Raw genomic sequence first — 23,158 nt, 5'->3', positions numbered from 1 at the left:
GTTTTAAAGTATGTAAATCAGCATATGATCCCTAGTAAGGCAGATGAACGCTCCTGCAGTGCAGGGTTGAGGGTCCACATTCCCCTCCCGTGTCCGGCCTCATAGTACGTGCTGAACGACATACCATTTTAAATGCTATCAGTGCTGAGTGAGTTCCTAGGGAACAGTGGCATTCTCGGAGGTGAACATGATCCAGATCACTTAAGGCTTATTGATTTTATGATCAGTACTTAGGTTGCTGCTAAAAGCAGATAGGTTCCCGATATACATCAGAAACCTGGGAGGCCTGCCCGCTCAGTGGGTCCTGCCATGCTGTTTCTCAGGCATGCTCTGGCCAGCTCAAGCTAACCATTAGGCTCACTCTTCTGTGGAATGCTAGCCTAAAATATCATTCAGTACCATAATTAAGCTCTAGTGAAGAAGTCTGGACAATTATCAGAGGATAAAAGGAATTTAAGATCTATTAAAAATTTGAGGCTTGGTACTGTGCAGTCCAGAATTTGTACTTGCACGAACTAAATGTGAACAGGTGGAAACACCCAGTCCTGGGGAGGAGGAAGAGCCCCCTTCCAAAAGAGCCTGTTTCTGGGCTTCAGTTTCAAAGCAGAGTGATAAAAGGGGTCTTGAGCAAAAAAGCAAGAATAGCCTTAGAAACAGAACTTAAGGGAGAATTGATCTCAAAAGGGTCATTCTAACCTGCCCATCTGTTTTCAGCAGGTAGCAGATGTTAGGGTGGACTTATTGGCAGGCTGTGAACTGGGCCATCCGCCTGTGAGGTGCTATCATCATCTCAGGGGATTTATGGTGTGAGCAGGATGAGGAGTGTGCAGTGCTCTGTAGCCAGCTTGGGTCCAGTAAAGAGAACATGGCTGTAGTAACATATAAGAAAGATTTTTATTGAGTATCTTTAATTTGTTTGTTAATTGATTAATCTGAAACAAAATGACCAATTTTGTCCTTACCAGGGCCGGTGGGAAAGTCAACAGGATGTATCCCAAACAACGCTTTCCAGAGGAATAGCTCCAGTCCCCCCTGCCCTCTCTGCTTGTCCCCAAAATAACCACTCGCCAGATCCAGGTAAGTCATCTTTTCGTCTGTCAATCGCTGATATGAAATCTGAGCATCTTTCAAGAGTTTCTATCAGAATTTCTTGCTGGGTTACCACTGTTCTACCAGCGACCATCTCCAGTGTCCCCTTTCTTGTCTTAACGTGTTGAGCTGTGTGGGCTTTGGAGTGTGGATTCATCCTGTGTTTCTCTCGTGGATACCCCTGGATCCTGGAGTATTGTCCTCTGACTCTATTTGCTATTTTTTTTGGGATTTCTGTGTGTGTGTGCTGTGTGAATATGTACAAGTTTTTATTTTCTTATATTCATATCTTTTTCAGGTTTTTGTATCATGATTGCATTAGCCTCATAAAATGGCTTGGGAGATGCTTCTCATCGTTTTCTGGAAGGGTTTATGTATGATTGGTGTCACTTCTTCCTTATATATTTGACAGAATTCCCTAGTGACACTGTCTTGGGCCTGGAATTTAGTTTGTGGGAAGATTTCAAATTATGACTTGAATTTCTGTACTACAGTGTTATTTTATTTTTTGTATTCCTTCTGGGTCAGTTTTCACAAGTTAGGTTTTCCAAGGAATTTGTTATTTCATCTAGATTATTAAATTTATTTGCATAAAAATCACATCACGTTACTCTTCTTTTAGGATTTGTAGGCTCTCCCATGCAGTTCCTTCTTTTTATTCTGTTGATGGTTAATTTTTTTCTGTTTCCTAAATACTTTTGCTACAGGTTTATCAGAAGCAATAATTTCACAGAACCAGCTTTGGGCTTTAATTTTGTTTATTATTATTTTCTATTTCTTTGGTTTTAAGAATTTCTTTCTGTCATTCACTTGTGTAATTAGTGCTTTCATTGTTATTCTACTCAGAATATTTTAAAATTTCTTTGATTCTTTGAAACATGTTACTAGCATGCTAATTCATTTGTGTATATGTGGGAATATTTTTATTTCCTAATTAAATTCATTTTGATTCTTGAATATTTCAGTCTCCAGATGTTATAAAAGGCAGTTGGCAATGGTATTCTTTTTGTTTTAAAACAGCCACTTGTTGTTGAAGGAGATGAGGGCATAGAGGCAGGTGGCGATCTGCTGTGTCCCCATGTCCGTTGCTTGTGGCCCTGTTCAGCCCTTTCTGAAGACCTTGTTTTTGTCCAATTTCACTTTTCTTTAGCCTGAAGAATATCTGTAGTACTTCTTAGTGTAGTTCTCCTGAAGAGAAAAGCTCTCTTAAGTGTCTTTATTTCACTGTTTTTTTTTTCTTTTTCCTTTTAAAAAGGCTATTTTGACCAGATAGAGAATTCTGGGTTGCTGGCTTTTTTCTTTTAGCACTTCAGACCTCTTTTTTCTTTTAGTGCTTCAAGACCTCTTCTCCCAGGCCCCTCCATGCTGAGAATTCAGCTATCATTTGTGTCACTTGCCCACATGTGTTTAGTTGGTTTTTTCAGAATATCTCCGTATCTTTGTCTTTGGCGTTGTACTATGAATTGCTTAGTTAGAGTTTTCTTAGTATTTACCTTGCTTGGGTTTCACCAGTGTTCTTGGGTTGATGTTTTTCAATAAGTTTGAGAAAGTTTTAGCTGGTTTTCATTAAAAATGTCTTTCCTGTCCCTTCCTATCTCCACTCCTCCCGAGATCCTGGGTGAGGGTGGGGCTCCCAGTCTCTGGTGGTGTTGTTCCTCCTCCTCCTCCTCCTTCTGCTCTTCTTCTTCCTCTTTTTAAAAATGTTTTCATCTCATATCTTCTGGTTGGATAATGTCTTCTGCCATTTCCAGTGTTCTCTTGAGCACATCCGGGGAATTTTTTATTTCTGCTATTGTTCTTTTCCTGTAGAATTTCCATTTACTGTTGATTTTTTTTGGGTTTGATTTCTCTGCTGATATTCCCTGTCTGTGCATGTGTTAAACCCACCTTTTTAGTGTCCTTGAACTTGATTATAAAAGCTGCTAAATCAGACAAAAGCTCTTATTTCTATAGACTCCTGTTTCCTCGACTTGGGTCATAGTTAATGAGTTTGACCTGTGTAACTTGCACCCTGCTCAAGTCTAGGAATTTGCATGGTTCCAGTCAGCCCCACTCCCCGGTAGCCAGCCACTGTTCTGACTGCTGGAGATTGCTTATGCAGTTCCACGGAAATAGAGTATGCACTGTCTATGCGTCTGGCTCTTTTGTTCAGCACATGTGTTTTTCTTACATATTGTTGTTGGCATCAGTAATTAACTTCTGTTTCTAAAATATCTCACAGTCACAATTGACTTTATCACAATTTTTTTAATATTTATTTTTTAGTTGTAGTTGGACACAATACCTTTATTTTACTTAATGTATTTTTATGTGGTGCTAAGAATTGAACCCAGGGTCTCGCAAGTGCCAGGCGAGCGCTCAACCACTAAGCTACAACCCCAGCCCCTTATCAGTTTTTAATCATTTTTTCCTGCTCACAAACATTTGAGTGTTTCCAGTTTGGGGCTACTAAGAAGAATGCTTATTCTTGTACAAATCTCAATGTGAACATTTTTTCTGAAGTAAATACTTAGGAGTGAAGTTGCTGGGTTATGGTGCGCCCTAGATCTGAATTCCCTAAAGTAGTTGTGCTGTGCTCACAGTTGCAGGCAGGGCTGAATTGATTGACATGTTTGCTGTTGGGCTTTGCTCATCTTTGGTCTCGCGTCCCACTCTGTTCTGGGTTTAGTTTCTTCTGTGGTGACACGTATCCATCATGGGTGCTTTCAGCAACTGTCTTTTACTAACAAACCCTTATTTCTTTTCAATGTTAAAGTTTTTATTTTGGTCTCATTTAGAAACCCTTTTTTTGCGGAAACTATCAAAGGTACAAATGTAGAAGAAGTAACTTGATGTGCTGGCAAACACCCACTCTTGATTTCCATCCACCCATGACCAGTGTGACTTGCCTATATACTCCTACCTCCTTCTCCCCTTATCTCTTGTGAGATGTGCAGCCTTTGATTGGTTGGTTCTCAGCCTTTGATTGGTTATGGATCATACTCCCTCTAGAATGTTAGAGCTCAAATTGTAAATTTTCCCTCAGCCTTGAGATGATTAGTTCTTGTAGCTTTTTACGTATCTTGAACTTACTTTTCTTTTTTTTTCTCTCCTCTGTTTTTGCCTTCTTGTAAATTATTTGACTTTTCCAAGTTCAACTGTAATGTACCCCCTGGTGCTGGAGCCATCTCTGCTTTACCTTCTTAGAGGTTGCTCTTGTGATTACGGTAGGTCCTGAGCTTTCACAGCAAACATTACACTACTTTGTGTGAACTTTGGAAACTTCACAGCTGTATGAGCCCATTTACCAACCGCATGGCCAGGAAGCCTGGGGCCCTCAAGGTTCGTGTGCAGTGAGGTCTGGGTGCCCTGGGCACCTCTGTTCAGGGAAAACGTCTATTCTTCAAGGTGGCTGCTTGCTCTTTTTAAGCTGTTGTGTGGATATGGTGTTCTAACATGTAGGATTTGGAGTAGATTTTCCTATAAATTAGTAAGGGGAAGGAAATCTTACTACATCACAGGTATCGTCTGCACCTCTCAGCCTAGCCTTTAGTAGCTGACAGCAGGTAAGAAGATAGTTCAGACCTCTCTCTTTTAAAAATAACTGAATACCACTGTTCTCCTGAAGGTCAAGTTCATCATCTTTCTTTAGTAAATAGTGATGAGAAACTTGAATCTGTAGGACTTAGTCATGGACTGAAAGCCTAAAGTCTGTAAGGAGACTTACACCTGTATGTTGGCAGTTATGTCACTGAAAAGCTGAGCCCCCTTTGATTCTAGGGCAGAAGTTATTTGTTGACAAGGACTCAGGTGGATTGCCTTCTGATACTGCATATTAGAACCTTCTAGAGGCCCCCAGTTACCGTTCTTTTACTGGTAGTGGAGACACCGTGTGTGTGAGGATAACTGATGATACTCTCTTTTTCTAATATTAGTCTTTTAAGGATGCTTTTTAAAATTTATGTTGTTAGATTTTCTTACAAATAATATTTGGCAGATTCGCAAGAAAGAAATGTCTGTGTCATTGTTTTGTTTCATCTTGTGCCTTTCAATCTTGTTGACAGGGCTTGGTAGCCTAGCAGCCTCCTACTTGAATCCAGTAAAATCCCTGGTGCCACAGATGCCAAAGCTGCTGAAGTCCCTTTTTCCTGTCCGCGATGACAGAAGGGGCAAACAGCCACCTCCCCTTGCTCATCAGGTAAAAAGCGTCGAGAAGGCAGCCGTGTGTTTTCTGATAGGTCGCTGAAGAGTGACTCTGTCGCTAGAGCTAGAGGGAGAGGGACAGCAAAACGGGGTGTTAAGACTGGGCTTTCAAGCCTGGTAAAAGCTTGTGATAATTTCTCTTCCATTCTCTTCAGAGATAACAGAGCTGTTTAAACTTATTGACACACTCCATCCTTTCTGCTTTTAAAAATGCCAAGTACACTACTAATGTGATTTATGGTAATATCACTTAGAGCAACAATAGTAAAATTTATGAAGTGCACTTAGTGTTGTTTGTGTATTGCCAAGTAGAAAATGTAATTCTATTTTTAATTCTTGATTTCATTTCTCTTTTCAAACAATTTTATGTCACGACTGTCCGTCCCTTTCAACCTCTGCTTCCTCTACTGTGGATGACCTCTTCTTTTACTTAAAAGTGATCACCTGTTTCCTTTTTTTGGCTCTACCTTGGCCTAGAATAAGTGTTGGAGAAAATGTTAAAGGGTTTCCAAACGTGCAGGAAGCTGTTCTTATGCAGTAATGGCGAATGGGAACCCTTGGAAATGCAGTTTCTAGCCTTACATAGGTGTTAGCTCAGCAGAAAGTGATAAATGAGGTTTTACTTACACTCACTTGGAAGCACCAGGACAAGTACCATCATTGGGGGTGGTTTTGACATCAGCACTTCCATATCATTTTTTAAAAAAAAATTTTTTGTAGTGGTAAATGGACAGAACTCCTTTATTTTATTTGTCTATTTTTATGTGGTACTGAGGATCGAACCCAGTGCCTCATGTATGCGAGACAAGTGCTCTGCTGCTGAGCTATAGCCCCAGCCCTCCATATTCTTTGATGCATTGCAGTTGCAGAAATGCAGGTCAGTAGTTGTCTGAGACTCAACTATTTACAAGAATTTTCTAAGTTTATGAAGGCATATTCAAGGAAAGTGGGGTTGGTTGTATAAGACTGCTGTGTAGATACGTAATTTTTTCAATCTAGCATTGTATAAGCATGTACGTAAGAATACACATGGAGTGAATGAAAAGACTTAAACGTCGGGATTCTGGAAGTGTTTAAACTATATTCACTGCAGCACATAACGGTGCTCGCTAGTTACTGATATGAACTCCTGGCCACGGGAGGGGCGGGGCAGGCAAAGGTGACTCTCCCCATAGTTTGTTGTCATGTGTGCTAGTCTCCTCTTAACTTCCCATCAGTGTTTCATGAAGTAAGGGTCATGAAGTTACCAAAAAAAAAAAGTCTGAGTTACCAAAAAAAAAAAAAAAATGCATTTTCTCAGCTGGGCTCGGTAGCACATGCCTGTAATCCCAGCGGCTCAGGAGGCTGAAGCAGGAGGATTGCTAGTTCAAAGCCAGCCTCAGCAAAAGTGGGGCACTAAGCAACTCAGTGAGATCCTGTCTCTAAATCAAATACCAAATAGGGCTGGGGATGTGGCTCAGTGGTCAAGTGCCCCTGAGATCAATCCCCAGTCCACTCCACCCTCCAAAAAAAATGCATTTTCTCGGACTGCCCTGGTGACCCACAGCCCACCTGGGGACACTGTCTGATCTGTATTGACGAGCCCTGAGGTGATGCTTATCATGTGGAGTTTAATAGCCACTTTTTTCTGTTGCTGTTCAGTGAAGGCGGTAATCTAAGTTGAAGGAAGTTGGAATGCCTTTAAAAGTCATGGGATCAGCCCACTATGGTCACAATTATTTTTAAACTGTTTTCAGTTTTTGATGTAGCATGTCAGAGCACCTGCCAGTGGGAACTTGTTTGTACACTCACTGTACTGGCAGTAGGCGACTGGAGACGTGGAGAGCAGCAGCGTGTCAGAAGCAGATCTTTGGTGATGGGAAGAGAACTGCAGTATGTCATGTCCAGGATGAGAAGTTCACTTGAAATGTGTTATTGAAATATTAGCAATTTATGTTCATTTACTCAAGTGTATTTATTTTTTGAGCACATATGAGCAAAGGTATTGAGGGAATGGGCCTTGAGCAAATATTTCATAGTTTATAAATACGTGAAAACATAGCACTGAAGCTGGTCTGAATGAGGATAGATGTCCAGTGGTCAAACTCTTTCCTCTGGTTTATGAAGATCCCTTTTCTTGGCGGCACCAGCCCGGTCTCTGTCCACATCCCTGACTGCATTAGCATAAAGCTCTCAGCTGCCCTGCTGCCCTCTGCCCGTCCTCTCTGGCCTTTCCTGGGTCTGTTTATTCCATCAAGCCTTTGGTGTTCAGTGGCCATCACTGTGTGGGCATTTTTTTTCTTTCTTGGTCTCATTCCGTCTTATGGCTATACCATAGTGATACAAAGTAGCCAATGGCCTTTCACAGCTTAGGCTGTGAAAACACATCAGTCCCCAGCTTGAGACCTTCCTTGGAAACAGAATAGAACCTAAGTTCTTCTGCAGTTGGTATACATCCTCCGGTGCTTTCTTCTCTTCAGTCTCCTTGCTGAATTGTATCTGTGCCTTTTTGTCTCACGGGTTCTGGTGCCTGTCTTTCCTTCTTCTGGGAATGCTCTCTCCAGTCCTTACAGGGCCAGGAGAGCGGCAGCCATTTCAAGGAGGCATAGTCGACGGTGGTGTCTCTTCACCACCAAACTGAAACAGCCTCCACCAAACACACGCACTATATTCTCTTGATTCTTTTTCTTTTTTTAAATTTTATTTTATTTTTTATGTGGCACTGAGGATCAAACCTAGTACCTTACCCGTGCTAGGCAAGTGCTCTACCACTCAGCTATGGCCCCAGTCCCATCGATTCTACTTCTTACTGGGAGTTATGGTTAGGTTTATATGTTTGTTGATGTAAACCTTGAGGACAGAGCTTCCTGTGCTGGCTGGGGCCTGACATGTGTGACACACAGTATGTATTGGTTGGCTCACCATTGACGTGTATGCAGACTGCAATGTCAGACTGCACAACAGTGGCATTCAGTGATAGAAGGGACCATGTTTACAATTAGAGGTGAGAGAATCACAGCTGAGTGGGGGCTTGGGACATCCAGACCTGTTTATTAACTTTCTTCAATAGAAGTGTCACTAAAGAATATTCCTGAAGGCAGCCAGGCATGATGGCACGCAGTCTGTAACTTCCCAGCAACTTGGGAAGCCAAGGCAGGAGGATTACAAGGTCAAAGCCAGCCTCAGCAACTTAGAGATCCTGTCTCAAAATAAAAGGTAAAGAGGGCTGGGGTGTGGCTCAGTGGTGAATCATCGCTGGGTTCAATATCCAGGACCGTAAAAAGAAAGAATGTTCCTGAAGGAGAGAAAAACTTTAGCTTTTCATTTGGGAATCAGCTGATCAAAGACCCTCGTGTTCCCCTCATTTTACTGACAGTGTCTGGTGAAGCTCTGGGAGAAGTCGGTGTCGGTGGAAATGACTTCTCACAGCATCCAGGCCTCTCCTGCCTGGTCATCTTAGAGACTGAGCCGCGAGTGCTGTGGAAAGCACAGGAGCCGTGAGAGCTGGTGGCCTGCTGGACACATCCTGCCCTGCTTGTTTCTAGTGATCGTCTCCTTCACTGGGCACTTCTGAGTGGGCACTTTTGATGCCTACAGTTTGAGATTCTCACAAAAAAATTCTTCTCTCCCCCCCCCCCCCCTTGCTGAACAAGGTCTTCTCCGAGCTCTCTGCCGAGTCTGGGTGAGGTGGGGCGAGGTGGTCTTTCCTTCTCCTGGGCCTCCTCCAGGCTGGGCAGCTCAAGAGGTCTGTGCTGTTCCAGATACAAGTGCTCTGTCACCCTGCGTCTTGTCAGGGCCTGTGCACGGTGGGGAGCCCAGAAGGGAGCAAGTTATTCTTGGACTTGAAAATAGTGGAACTCTGTCTTTCTCATCTAAATCATATACTTCTACCAAAGTAGCCTATGATCATGCCTTTTTTGTTTGCTTTTTGGAAGAAGCATCAGTTCTTTGTGCTTCTTGTCAGTTAACGATGCCGGAATTTTTTGGCGATTTTTCCTCTTGTCAAGGTAGTTCCTTTTCCCTTTTATCATTATGTTGTCTAACTGAAGTGTACAAATACTAAATGAAGAACTTCAGATTCATTTCTAAAATTTTCATTTTGATTTTTAACATTCCTGGGATATCAGGATCCTTGTGAGTTTTAAAAGAACATTTTAGCTATCATCTGCACACCTTTTAAAGCTCCCATCTGCATTCCAGTCACCAATGTTGAACATTATTAGGGACTAAAGCAGAGTCCTGTCATCTGCAAGGAGAGGCCACAGAGTGCCTTCCTCTGCATCAACAATCGAGGACATCTAGAACAAAACAAACGCTGATGACACTTGCTGGCTGACCCTGTCCTCTGCCTGGCTCTGCCATTGCCGTGTGCAGGCACGTAAGGGTGCAGGCACGTAACGATGCACCTTAGCAGCAGCTTGGTGAGACTCACCAGCACTGGAGGCTTCCTCTCTGTTCTGATGATCTTTTACTTGCTGCTAATGCCTGTTACACCCATTTCAGGGGTCCCTACAAAAGATCTTTAAATTAACATGACCAGACATTTAGATGTTGAGAACAACATCAAGTGCAGATCAGTGGGTGAGTGCAGTGGCGCACACCTGTAATCTTGCACCTTGGGAGGCTGAAGCAGGAGGATTGTATACTGTCTCACAATAAAAATAAAAAAAAATACAAAAGGTTGGGAATGTAGCTCAGTGGCAGAGCACCCCTGGGTTGGTTCAAGTCCCATTATTGGGGAGAGGGAATACAAATCAGAGCATATGACTCAAAGAAATTAATTCTATAGTACAGAAGCATATAAATATCATTATTAATATCAATAAGACTTAGAGATAGTAAATAAATAGTAATATTACTTAAGTTTTATAATGTGAAATGGCACAAAAAACTAAAATCTCCAAACGATTTGGGAATACACAGAGACGGTACATGGTAACCAAACAGATTATGTTCATTAACATGTGCATCATTTTAAAAACCATTTCTCTTTCCATTTCCCACCTATGATGAAAAACATTAAGAAGACTTCCTGTGTTACAGCTTTTTGTTGCTGTGACCAGAATACTGACAGGAACAACTTGGAGGAGGAAAAGTTTATTTTGGGCTCATGGTTTCAGAGTCTCAGCCCATGGCTGGCTGACTTCATTGCTCTGAGCCTGAGATGATGGAAAGGTGAGAGAGAAAGAAGCCAGGGACAAGATATAGTCCCCAAGGGCACGCTCCCAGTGACTGCATCCTCCAGCCATGCCATGCCCCACCTACCTATAGTTACCATCCAGTACATCATTCAAATGATCCAACCATCGGATGGATTAATCCACTGCTGAGATGACCACTTTCCATAAACTAATTGTTTTACTTCCGAACATTTTGTTGTCTAACACATGAGCTTCTCAGGGGATACTAGAGGTGGAAACCATAACACTTCCTTTTAATGTTTCTATCCGTATTTAGTTTGGAGACCTAAATCTCCTTCTCTGAGACAGTTCTGGCAGTGAAGATGTCCATGCTGTCTCCCGTAAACATCCAGACCCTCGGGGGTTCTCTTTGGTGTTATCAGTGACACTTAGAGTCCTGTGTGTGGTTCTGTATGTATCATGCTGAAATACAGTGACCAGTTGGGATTATGTGAGAGGATGTCATCAGCAATGCGGAAGGATTAAAGGAGTTGTTTATAGCTTATCCATGCAGTGACAGAAGCCGACCATGTAAGCATTCAGGGCTCTTCAACCCTAGGAGGCATAGAGCCTCTGAAGGGCAATTTAACCACACTAGAGGGATGAGAGTCGTGAAATTAACAAAGAGAACTGTGACAACTGGCGAGAACAACAGTGATTTATAGACAGCAAAGTGCTTTCTAAAACGTATCTGTGGGATTCTGCCACTCCTGTTTTTTTTAATACTAAACATTTTTGAGAATATAAAAACCTGGGTAAGGACTCAGGATGGAGGCAGTCTCATATGCACCAGTCACTCCTAGCATTCCCACTGGTAGATGAGGTGGAAGAGAAGCACAGGTTGTGTGATAGAGAGTAGTTATTATCACAGAGGTACTTTTAATCAGAGTGTCCTTGACATTTTCAGGCCGACACGTTCAGTTCCCTTCTTCACGTGAGGTACACAGACATGTGAGCTCGGGAATCCAGTGAAAGGTGAAGGTCTGTTCACATTTCTTTAAAATGAGCAGGTTCTCGGGTCAAGATGCTGTTGTGTTCCTGGACTTGTATTTTATCTGATTGATTTGAAAAGGTCGTGGATCTTTTCTTGTAAGCTGAAGTTAACAGTTCCTTCCTTTAAAAACAAAGATTCTCATAACCTACAGAATCTTTTGGCTTTATCATATTCATAAAGACTTAGAATTCTTGTTTTTATGGAGATTGGTTCTGGTTGTAATCAATTTCTGTCTGAGTTCCAGAAATGCAAAGATATTGCACGGAAAGAGGTGGCAGCTGACAAAATTGCTGTCTTTGACCTTCTGATGCAAGTTTAGTAACGAATCTAGAAAATAATGAACTGCAATTAATGAAATCTGCACTCATATTCAAGTGTGTTTCTCAGACAGCACATAAAATAATTGAAAGAACTTCCTGCTCTCTAATTAGTTAGATTGAATTAATTTGGCATGATAGCTTTTTTCACGTATCTGGGAGTCTCTGTTCACAGGAAGCTATTTATGTGCTTCAAAGTTCAGGGCTCTAAGTGGTGTTGTTGATTAATCTGGGGAATTAAAGAGTTAATGGTCAGATTTAATTTCTGCCGTCAAAAGCTGGCCTTATTGCGGCCCGTCTTTGTTCTGTGTGTCCCTCTGGTCAGGGAAGCCTCCTGTGGCATGTGGGGAAGGCCTTGAGCAGAGGGCAGCAGCCTGCCCATCCCCGGGGCTGCTGGAGAGGATGTCCTGTGGTTTCCCACCTGTTACCATGAGATGCTTCCACGAGGAAGTGGGCCACGGGCGCACTCGCCCTCCCCTGCACGCAGGAAGCAGGTTGCACTGTGGCCGAGGCCCCCCGTCTAACTGAAACAGGAAAGCACCGCGACACCTTGTTTTCCAGCCTTTGCTTTCCTTAATCACTCAGGTCAATTTAAAAATAATACAGATGGGCTTTCCCCCCTGTGATTGAACACCACCAGTGTAGGTACTTGGACAGGGCATGCTACATCCTCTTGTCCTGGAGCTAACAAAGGGAAGTGGACACAGGCCTTGCGCAGCAGACCTTTAAAAAAAAAAAAAAGTTAAACAAGTAAGTCTGGTTGCATTCCAAAAAAACTATAATCTGAAATTTGAATTTCACATAATTCTTACATGTTACGATTTTTCTTTTAAGTTTCAACCATTCAAGATGTAAAAGCCATTTCTTAACTTACAGGGCACATTAGCAAGCAGGAATCAGGCTGAATTTAGACCTTGTTTTTAAGACTTTTAGATTAATAAATATTCCGTGATTCAGGAAATACCCTTCATCCTTCATGGACGCTGGAAACACTAATAACCATCATTTTGGATGAAGTCAATGTTACACCCTCTTTCAAAATAGATGTAACTCCGTATTTTAAAAAGTCAGAAGAAAGGAGTTTGAATGTTTTCATCATAAAGATGGTAAATGTTTGGGAAGAAAGACATGTTTAAACTTGAATCACAGTATACAAATGTATACATGTGTCAAAATATCCAGATACCCCACAAATAAGTACAATTTTTTTTTATTATGTAGCAGTTAAAAATAAATTTAAATCTAAAAAGGAAGAAGAAGAAATACCTTGAAAGATAGCACATAAAATTTCAGTAATTATGTAATAACAATGCTTCTCAAATGTACCGAGCATATACTGTGTGTCTAGAACTGTGCCAAGCATTTCAGACACAGTCTTAGTATCAGTGCAGTTTGGCCAACACTGTCCAGTAGAGAGATAACATGGGCCCCATATGTAATTTAAAAATTCCTAGTAGACTCATTTAAGACCCTAAAAAGAAAAAAGGTTAAATTAATTTCAATATGATTTTTTAATCAGGAAGTATTATATCAACCTATAGTCAATTAAAAAAAAACTATTGAGATACAAAGGCCTGTAAGTTAGGTTTGTATTCTGCATTTCTGGCACATTCCTGTTCAGATGCTGTATTTCCTTTGGACATACTTAATCTGCAATTAGAATTCATAAGATTTACAGTTGAAAAAGTGGATAGATCCACATGCCCAAGCTATTCCAAAGCTACTTAAAAGCACTTCAGTTTTTAAATTTGCATTTTATTAAAATTAAACAAAATAATAAACTTACTTCTTCAGACACATTGGCTGTGTTTTAAGTCAGTTACTATGTGCTGCCAGTGGCTACCATATCAAGATGGCACCCTTGTTGAGGACACTTGAGACTCAGATAGGTTAAGTACCTTCATCAGGTTACAGAGCCTGGTGAGTGACAGAACTGAGATTTATATTTCAGAAAGCAAGATTTAAAGCACAAATGTGATCTTGAGAGATTTCAGCCAGGGGCTGTGGCTCATACCTGTAATGCCAGCAACTTGTGAGGCCAGGAGGATCACGAGTTTAAGGCCAGCCTGGGCAACTTGAGACTCTGTGTCAAAATAAAAAGGGTTCAGGGATGTAGCCTTTAGGTTCAATCACCAGTACCTACCCCAACACCAAAGGAGAACTCAGCTGTTTAATTAAAAATGGCCAAGTGATTATTCTAGAGTAAATGAGTTAAGTATTTGAAGGAGGAACCAGCCCCTCCGTGAAAATCTGCCAGTGTGACCTGTTCACGTTTCCTTGTCGCACTCGTTCCTTTCTGATCCCGTGGGCAGTGCCTGCTCATGGACAGCTGGGAAGCGGAGAGCGACAAGGTCACATCTGTCTGTGGAAAGCTCCCTCTGGCTGTGGGGTGGAAGTTGAGTTCAAAGAGGATGAAATGGAATCTATGTGAAAGTGTGTAAAAGCCTCAGAGGGATTACAGTTGTGGTCAGGCATCTGAAGCCACCTTCCTGTGCCTGGCATATCTGTACTGTGATGTGCTGATTGAAATTGGCAAGGGGCAGGCAGTGTAATGGTGTCTCCAAAGAGACCCAGCTGTGGCCACCAGTCTGCCTGCCGGGTAATATTGCCTAGAGAATTCATGGGGATCTCCACCTTCCAGATGCACATCCCCCAGGGTGATTGGGTTTTCACCAATGAGAAGCTGACCTATCAGAATGCTGGGTTCCCCGTTTAAAATGAGAAACACAGCTGCCGGAGGGACAGAAGTGGTGGTGTCATCATGGCTGACACCACCTGGGTCAGCCTGGCTCCTGGAAGCAGTGGTGGGTACCAGGCACTGAAGGTCCATCCCCAGGCATGGCTCCAGCAGGCTCTGGGCCAGGCAGGAAGCTCCACCAGCCAGCCACCTGCCCCCAGCCACCTGCCCGCCTTTTCCCTTCTTCCACAGGACCATCCAGCTCCTTTTGAAAAGGAGCATAACCATCAAAAAGTGTCTTTCGATTGATTATTGCCAAGTCTTGATCTTTGGGTAATTATGTATGTTAGATTTTTATCCACTGTGTGTTACTTTTATCAGGACATTTTTGAAGATCATAAAGTGTTTTGTTATATGCACTGCTTGCTTTTATTGCTTCTCTTTTTCTCACTTTAGCAGTAGGAAAATAATAGGTTAGTTCTTGATTATTTGTAGCAAAAAATGAACTATTACATCTCTTATCATAGAAAGAATTTCCTATAATTGGATTTAAATCACTGGTTAGTGTTTTTCAAAAAAGAGGATTATATTAATTTAGGTACCATTAAAAATGACATTTAACAACTGATCAAATTCAGTGTAAAGGGTGATTATTTGGAAAGGTTTATTTTCAAACAAGAAAAAATATGTATCAGAAAATTCGGTGTTGGGAAAGTTTTAAAGTGATTATTTTTTTTTCGCTTCAACTTTTCCCTCCTTTGCCTAACCTTGTGTCCAATTTTCAGAAGATCTGTTTCTCCCACATTCTGTCTGCAGTTCCGTCTTCTTTGTGTCACTTGTTAAGTAATCATGCAGATGCTTGTTTCTTCATTCAAGAAGCATCCAGCTAGGGCCTTGTATTTGGATGGAGACTTGAGACCTACTTCCTGCCCATCAGAGGTCAGGGTTGAGAGGCTCCCTGAGAGCAGCAGGTGCAGACACACAGACACACGCAGAACATTCTGCCAGTGCTGTCACACACTTCTCCCTGCCTTCAGGAAGGCTGGGTCATGCCTGAGCTGAGACTTGCAGGTGAAGAGATGTTCACCAGGTGGACTGGGTCGGAAAAACAGTGCATTGCAAAGTTGGGAGTGGGGAGGGTGGTGAGCAGGGCAGGTGTAGCCGTGGGGACGTGGTCTGTGTCATGCCAGGGCATTATTCTTCTAGGCAGAGGGGTCCAAAACAGTCTTTATGCCAAGTCATGAAACTCGGAGCCACACGCCCGTATTGGTGTGGGATGTGGAAATCAGAGCTTAAAGACCGTGAGGTCTGACCTGGGAAGTGACTGTCTGCAGTGTCTCTGAGCCGTCTGCTGTGGGGCCTGCTGTCTGCAGCCCCAGCAGTACCCCGTGTGCCTGTTGGTTTGGCGGCACTGGAGGACTCTCCCTGTCCCATCTCTGAGTGTGTCTCTCCGGCAGGCAATGCTCTGTGAGCCGACTGTGTCGTGTGGAGTGTAGATAATATATTCGCTTCCCCCGTGGGACTTCTCTGTGATATTTATAGCTGCAGAATACTTTGCAGTCATTTTTATTAATAGTTACCAGATGTGTCATAAGGATTAATGAACTTATGATCTGAAATGTTTGAGCTCCTGAAATAGAGGCGATGCCTGCACAGAGGCGTAAAGAGCATTAAAATGCAAACAACAAGCATTTGAGCTCCTATGTGTGAAGGGGAAATGGCATGGTTAAGATTCCATACTCTGCAGACTTGTCTGATTCCCTTAAAGAGGTTGCTGGACACATCAGAGGCCATCGCCAAACATGGAAGGTCCAGTACTGCCAACCGCACGTGTGCAGATCCCGCCCTCGCCCTGGGTGTTGTCTTGAACAAGTTGCCAACACAACCAGTTGTTTTGAGTGTTAATTGCCTTCTGTCTCTGAACTTCCATTTCTGTTTCCTTTTCCTCTTACTGTCCAACTTCAGGTCTGAGTAGCCCTCCGTGGGGCCACTGAACCTGCCTCTTCGTGGATCTCTGTGTCCAGTGTCTCCTTCCTCAGGGCTGACCTCTGAAGCACAGTCTTACTGCCCTTTCATTTCGTGGCCTGTGGTGGCTCTCTGCTGCCCAAGAGATTCACCTGAATGCGCACAGGCCTCCTGCCCTCTGTCCAGTGCTGGTCATTCTGGGAAGGCCTTTCCTCCCCAAGACCTGAAGGAAGGAGAGCTTTTCCAGGGTTGAGCTGAGTCCACAGAACGTCTCACAAACTGGGCCTCTTCTGCCCCCTGCCTGTCATGCTGCTCAGGCTGGCAGTCTGCGCCCCCCACCCCTGCAGGTGTTCAGGACACATCCAGTTATGATTCCGTCCTTTGGATCCCTTCTGCTTTCGACATTTCCACTCAGAGGTTCTTTGCATCCCTGCTGCCTGCGTGCACACGCCCCGCCAAGGCTGGACAGTGCAGGCCTGGCTGGGCTCCTTGCTGCTGGTGGCACTGTGCAAGGCCCTGTGCATTCAAGCCCTGGAGATCTGTGTCGAGCGTCAGAACCAGTGTCACATCCAGTCTGGTCCTTGAATTCATTTCAACAGATATTAGTTATCTCCTGGATTGTATAGTCACCCTGAGTCATAAGGAAGAGTGTAAACTGTGTTTCAAAGCTCTGTTCTAAAGGGGAAGGAGTGTCATTTTAGGAAAAGTTCCATCCTAGGTTGTCACCACTTCACCTTTAGTAGGGTTTCTATTAAGCTTCACCTGGGTGGAAATGATCAACCTCAGTCTTTTATCTGTTTTAAGTCAGATCTAACTGAAGAATCTAAGTATTTTAGAGTTCGAGCATAAGAAACTTTACTTTGCCTTTACTGAGAAGTATGTACTAAATATTTACCTTCCAGTTTGCAGGGGACCTTAGATACTTGTGGGGAAAAAACTAAAAACCAAGCCAGCAGCCCCCACTCTAGGACTGTGGCTGGAGGGCAAGGTGCGTGCTGGACGCTTTCTGGTCCGTCAGGGAGTCCACGTGGGCAGGTGGCAGGGCGGGAGGGAGAGGAACAGAGTGTGGGGAGACGGGTGGGGTCACCAGCCAGACCCCGGAATGGTTAGGAAATGGAGGCAGCTGCAGTGGCCCTGCTGCCAGGCACCCTGCCCTCCACCTTTCTGAAACACGCCTCTGAGCCCCTCTCCTGCCTTTCCCCGCCATGGTAGCGCCCCAGTGTCTGCTGGGTAGAGTGTGTGTGCTTATCGTGTCCTTCCACCCTCGAGCTATATCTCTTGGTCTCCTGGATCCCCTCTCTCCTGTGCCCTCCCTCAAACCCTTTAGCAGAATCAGTTCCCAGTACCCCTGCTCATCCACGTCTGCCCGTGGCAGGAGGGGCGCCCTTTGCCACGTGTGGCTGTGTCGTGGCTGTGGACGCGGGTTAACACCTGCTGAGTGGACCGTCTTGGTCCAGGAAGGCTCTTCTCCCTTCAGGCAAGTTTCAGCTCAGGCAGAGGGAAGTCGGCATTGTTTAGGCCATTGGGCCTGTAGTCAGTCCCGACCCTGTGGGTGCCTCAGGGCCCCAGGACACACAGGAGCCAGAGCACCTGGATGGCTTAGGGAAGAACAGGAAGGCTTACAGGTGGACTCTATAGGGGAGCGGGACCTGCGGTCATTAGCCTGTCTGCACCCACCCTGCCAGGACGGCCCCTCTTTAGGGCTTAGCATGCAGAGCTGGCTCCGTCGAGCACCTTGGGGGACCTGGGAGGAACCAGAGGCTGGTGAGCAGCTAAGGCAGGAATGGTGGGGCCTGGTTTCTTCCCGAGACAAATCATCAACTCCTTTCCTGTGGTCCCACTGTGTTTTAAACCCAGCAGGTACAAAGTGACCATTCTTTTCCATTTCTTCCTCCTGGCTTCCTTCTCCTTATCCTGGCTCTTGTTATTTTTTCATCTTCGTTCTGTATGTCCTTGGATCATGTGTCCATGGTGACCACGTCCTTTCTTGTGTGTTGCTTGTGTCCGTTAGTTCAGACTCTGGCCTCACACCTGCTCTGCTGGGACCCTTGTTACTGATCTTCTCTTTGGACTTTAAATGCTTCTCTGGTCAGTTTGCATTCCACTGCCAGATTAGCCTGACATTCAGTGTCTTCTGCTTGCTTTGCTCAGGAATCGGGTGACCCCCTTTTGTCATCTAGGTAGGTTAGTTTCAGGCACCTAAGGCCTCCTGTAGTCACCCCTGCTCTCTCTGCTCCAGAGAGACTGGCTTCCTTCTCCTGCTTTCTTGACGCATGTGTCCATGAGTTCTCCCTGGCCATCCAGTGTGGGGCAGCTTCCAGCTCCTGCCCGCAGTCTTTCTGGGTCTTTCCTGACCCAGTTGCTTCTCCATGCAAAGTCTCACGCCACGTGTCTGCCCAGCACAGTCCTTGGTCATGCTGTGTCTGCTGGGGTGCTCAAGCCTGTGTGCTGGCTGGCGGCCCTCGCTGGCTTAGTTGCTTCCTCTGTGGCCTGGAGCCCTGGCACCATGCACCTGGCTGGCCAGGTGTGTGAAGTTCCCAAGGGTTGTGAAGGTTCTCCCAGGGGCCCTCTGATGGCATTCCGCTGTCCAGGGAAGACTTGCGCCAGTGGTCCCCCTTGTCCAGCCCCCTCACAGCATGCTTGTCTCCTCAGCCGGCGCCTCGGATCCTGGTGCAGCCAGCCTTCGCCGATGCCCCGGTGACCAGGACAGAGGAGGTGAGTGGCTCGGGTTGGGGCTGCCCCAGCTGCTGTGGGCGGCCCCGACACTAGCACTGTTTGATGCACACCTGCCCTTTGTTCCTCTCGTTCCTGTTTTGATAGTGAACCACGGTGCAGGTCACTGCTTCTCCTTCTGTGGCCCCTTCTGTTTCCACCCTGCTAATCGTGTGGCTGCTGGTGTCGTCTGTGCTGCAGTAGCCCACTGCTAGGCGGAGGGGGTTCTATAAACAGAACAGTCTCCTTCTTCTCAGTGTTTGCTTAATTCTTAGTTTTACATTTCGTTCTGATTCAGGGTAGCAGCGTGCAGACACTAATGCTAAGCTGGAGGAAACAGTCTCACGGTCTCCCACAGATCAACAGCACTTGGGATCTGCGGAGCCGAGAAGCTGCTTTCCCCCACTGTGCCGTCGTTCTCTTAGGAAATGCTCCATCTTCATGGGGAAATTTTATTTATTAGAACAACAGCAAAAAAGGCCCCGTAATTCGAGAGATGCTTCACACCTCCCGGCACCCCTCATGCTCTAAGGCCCTCTCACTCCACTGCTTGTGGGTGTCATGACTCTCCCCGGGGACGTGCCGAGTGTCCTCTCCCTGAGAGTGCAGCGGTCATTCTGCCGAGCCAGGGGTTGCCCAGCCCGTGGAGGGAGAGCAGGGCCTTGTGGTGGGGACAGCCACTCACCCAGCCCCCACAGAGCCTCTGGCGGCTCTTTCAGCTCAGCCCTCACAGAAGTTTCTGGAAATGCCTCTCTTAATGCTCAAGGTAAAATCAAGAGATGGCAGCTAGGTTTCAAGTCACCCACCCACCGGGTCCAGTGGAGAAGTGCTGTGGGCCGGGGGCCGGGGGGCTGGGGCGCAGTGGGCCACCTCTGCCCTCTCCGGTCTCTTGTTGTCGCTTCACCTCCAGCTCCTTTCCCTTCTCGAGGCCTGGATGACCCTTCAGCCTTGCTGGGCCAAGGGGTAGAGTGAACGTGCTACATTCCTGCCTGTCCTTCCTCGGTGATGCCTGTGGCACCGTCGAGGTGACACCTGCAAACTATGGCAGCATCTCTGGAACAGCCTGGACCACCCCAGGCCCCCCGCTGGCCCTGAGCAGCCAGGGGTGGAGCTGTGGGGACAGACTCGGTGGCTGTTGAGGCTCTGCCCTCCTCTAGTCTGCGTATTCTTCCCCACTTGGTCAGTTATATTAAAACTAAAATACAGAAGAATAAATAAAACATGTACAAGTTGCAAAAGAAAAATGATTGAAGGATTGCCTAATCTTTTAGAGTATTTATGATGGTGACAGTTATTGATCTATTGGATTGAGTAAATTTTGCAGCCCAGAGATCCATCACAAAAATGGGCTGTTAATCTCAGGAGGTGCCGTTAATTTCATCCCCTGAAAGTGTGCCTTGTGGGGAGAGAAGGCCCCTGGAAACAGGAATATAAATGACAATCCACGGGAAAATGCGTGATTTATCAAATTGCTGAGTTAAGCCAAGTAACTGTAAGAGACTTATAGATCTCAGCCGTTTCCCAGTTCAAATAAATCCTGTGTTTCAAATGGGGAATGACCATTCCTGTAATATAAATAATTTTCCATAAATATTGGAAAACATATTTCTTTTTCTGAACAGCATCCCACCCCACCCAGCTTGCCCCATCCGCCTTCTCCCCAGCACCGCCGTTCCTGCCAGGGCTTCAGTCACAGACGCAGGCACCTCGTGTAGCTCGGAAACTGGGGTTTGGACAAGTGGTGGCTTTTGTCCTCCCCCGTGAGACCTGGCTCTGTGTGTGTCCTCTGCTGGGGACTCCGGGAGCCATGTGAAGAGAAGAGGCTGGCCCAGCCACCAGCAGCTCTGTCCTCCAGTGGCTCCTCTGGTCTTTGTTCCAGGATTAGAGGTCCCTGAGCCCCGACTGGCCCTGGCTTCTACAGCAGCCAGAAAAACAGCTTCTAGAAGAAAGGGCAGGCCGCAGGCCGACTCTGTCCCCCTCGTCCCTCTTGACCCCCTCGACACCAGCCAGGGTCAGCCCCTCCTGGTGCCGCACTGCTGAGCACTTTCAGACCCTCCGATGAGGTCATCACTTGGACTTTGCTGGGAAAGTGCTCTCTGGCCTCTTCAGTGCTTCTCCTCGCGAGGCTGGTGGTGGGAGGGTCTGTTTCCACAGTGTCCGGGTTGCCACTGAGTGTGGGAGGCCACAGAGGCCGTGACGGGGCAGCAGGGTTTTAGTGTGCTGCTCTTTGAGGCCAGGGGCTTTGCCTCTTGCCCTGCCTCTGGGTGGCAGGGATGGGCATCTGTGTTTACGTAAGGGTGCAAGGGACGGGCCTTTGCCATGTTGCTCAGTGCTCTCCCCAGCATCAGTGCTGTGCACACCTGGAGTAGTTGTGTGCAAGACCAGGGTCACGTTAGACTCAGGCTGCACTATGGCCAGGGCTGTCCTGCCCAGAGCCAGGCCTGTTACCTGGGGGGCCGCTTCCCTGGCTTGTGTTGGGCAGGTACCACCTGCAGTTCTCAGTGGTGCTTCCCTCCTGCTGCAGGCCCCGCATGGCAGCCTCGGGCCTGGTGTGGCCTCTGAGACTGCGGCGCAGACGGCAGCCCCTGGGGCGAAGAGCTCCGAGAAACCAGCCAAAGTGCCTTCTCCACCGCCCGCCGCTGTGGTCACCCAGGTCCCGGAAGGGCAGGATGGCCCCCCCAGCCCCCTGAGTGAGGCCTCCAGCGGCTACTTCTCTCACAGTGTCTCCACTGCCACCCTGTCCGATGCACTCTGCCTGGGCCTGGATGTTGCTGTCCCTGCTGGCCAGACGCCTGGCTCTCCACCAACGCCCAGCCAGGCTGCCCCGGAGGCTGGGCTGGCCTTTCCCTCCTGTGCGCAGAGCCACCCACCTGGACGTGAGGAGCCTGCTGCCCAGCCTCCCCCGCCTGCCCCCAGCAGGGACCCTGAGGCCTCCAGGGCCCTGTTGCTGCCTGACCCCCCGCCGCTGGCACCTGTGTCCCCGTTCAGAATCCAGAAGGTGCGGGCCTCGGAGCTGAAGTCGTTCGCATGCATGCTGGGCGGTGGCTCTGGGATCCAGGAGGATCTGCTTGCCACTGTAGGGTCTGGTGACACTGGGGGGCAGGCCCTGGGGACACCAGAAGTGGCCTCTGATTCTGAGGATACCAGTGAAGTCCCCGAGTGGCTCAAAGAGGGGGAGTACGTTGCTGTGGGCACCAACAAGACAGGCATCGTGAGGTACGTCGGGCCTGCTGACTTCCAGGAGGGGACATGGATTGGTGTGGAGCTGGACCTTCCGTCAGGTAAGTGGTCCCTGGAGGGTGGCCGGTGGGGACAGGGAGGCAGCTCCACATGAGGTGGCACTGCGGGGGTGCTGGGTTCCCAGGGCACAACCTGGCTGAGTCTCCCAGCTGTGGCTTCTCAAAACCAGGAATCTTCAGTAGATGAGTTAGTTTTCTTGTTTAACTTTGAACTTTCTGAGAAACCCAAGATTGTCACTGAAAGCTACTATAAATTTAGTAATGGTTTTAAATGCTTTTTTTTGTTTGAGACAGGGTCTCAGTGTGTTGTCCAGGTGTCCTCAGGTGACCCTCTATCTCAGCCTCTGAGTAGCAGAGACTAGGGTGCATGCCACTGCACCCAGCACTTTTTTTTTTTTTAAGTTACAGAAGCGCCTGCTTTTGAAATAGAAGGGTAGCTTGGGCTCAGGGCGTAAGCCCCTGCCCTCATTGGTTCCTGGGTTCTCTTGGCTATTCCTTGGACTTCCTGGCCTCAGTCCGCAGGTTGGGAGCTCTGGATGAGGTGACGAGGGGACCTGTGATCTGCTGAAGCCTCTTGGATCATGTGATTGAGTGTCAGATCTTAGAAGTAATGAGAAGAACAGGGGCAAGACTTGAGGGTATATTTGTCCTTCAAAAGTTTTATCAGTATTATTTTTTTTAACTTTTTTACTTTTTATAGTTGTAGATGGACAGATGCCTTTGTTTATTTTTATGTGGTGCTGAGGATCGAACCCAGTGCCTCACACATGCTAGGCAAGTGCTCTGCCACTGAGCTACAGCCCTCAGTATTGTTTTAAAACAGC

The 23,158-nt window shown here is 46.2% G+C and overlaps 1 protein-coding gene across 6 annotated transcripts in view; it reads left to right on the top strand.

Moving 5' to 3' along the window:
* The window catches only part of KIF13B (kinesin family member 13B), a 533,579-nt gene that overhangs the window by 508,260 nt on the left and 2,161 nt on the right, over positions 1-23,158 (top strand). For 3 of the 6 annotated variants that reach the window (XM_081269240.1, XM_081269239.1, XM_081269243.1), the window contains 4 exons: positions 966-1,077; positions 5,133-5,266; positions 19,036-19,098; positions 21,620-22,376. In XM_081269240.1, the coding sequence (XP_081125366.1) occupies positions 966-1,077; positions 5,133-5,266; positions 19,036-19,098; positions 21,620-22,376 (1,066 nt within the window). Of the gene's footprint in view, positions 1-965; positions 1,078-5,132; positions 5,267-19,035; positions 19,099-19,393; positions 21,511-21,619; positions 22,377-23,158 lie in introns of those variants that run through there. The other 3 variants (XR_014019133.1, XM_081269242.1, XM_081269241.1) reach the window with 3 other exon arrangements.

The sequence above is a fragment of the Spermophilus citellus genome, assembly GCF_964194105.1.
Source record: "Spermophilus citellus genome assembly, chromosome: 16".
Taxonomy (NCBI): Eukaryota; Metazoa; Chordata; class Mammalia; order Rodentia; family Sciuridae; genus Spermophilus; species Spermophilus citellus.
This window is presented reverse-complemented; position numbering and strand designations above follow the sequence as displayed.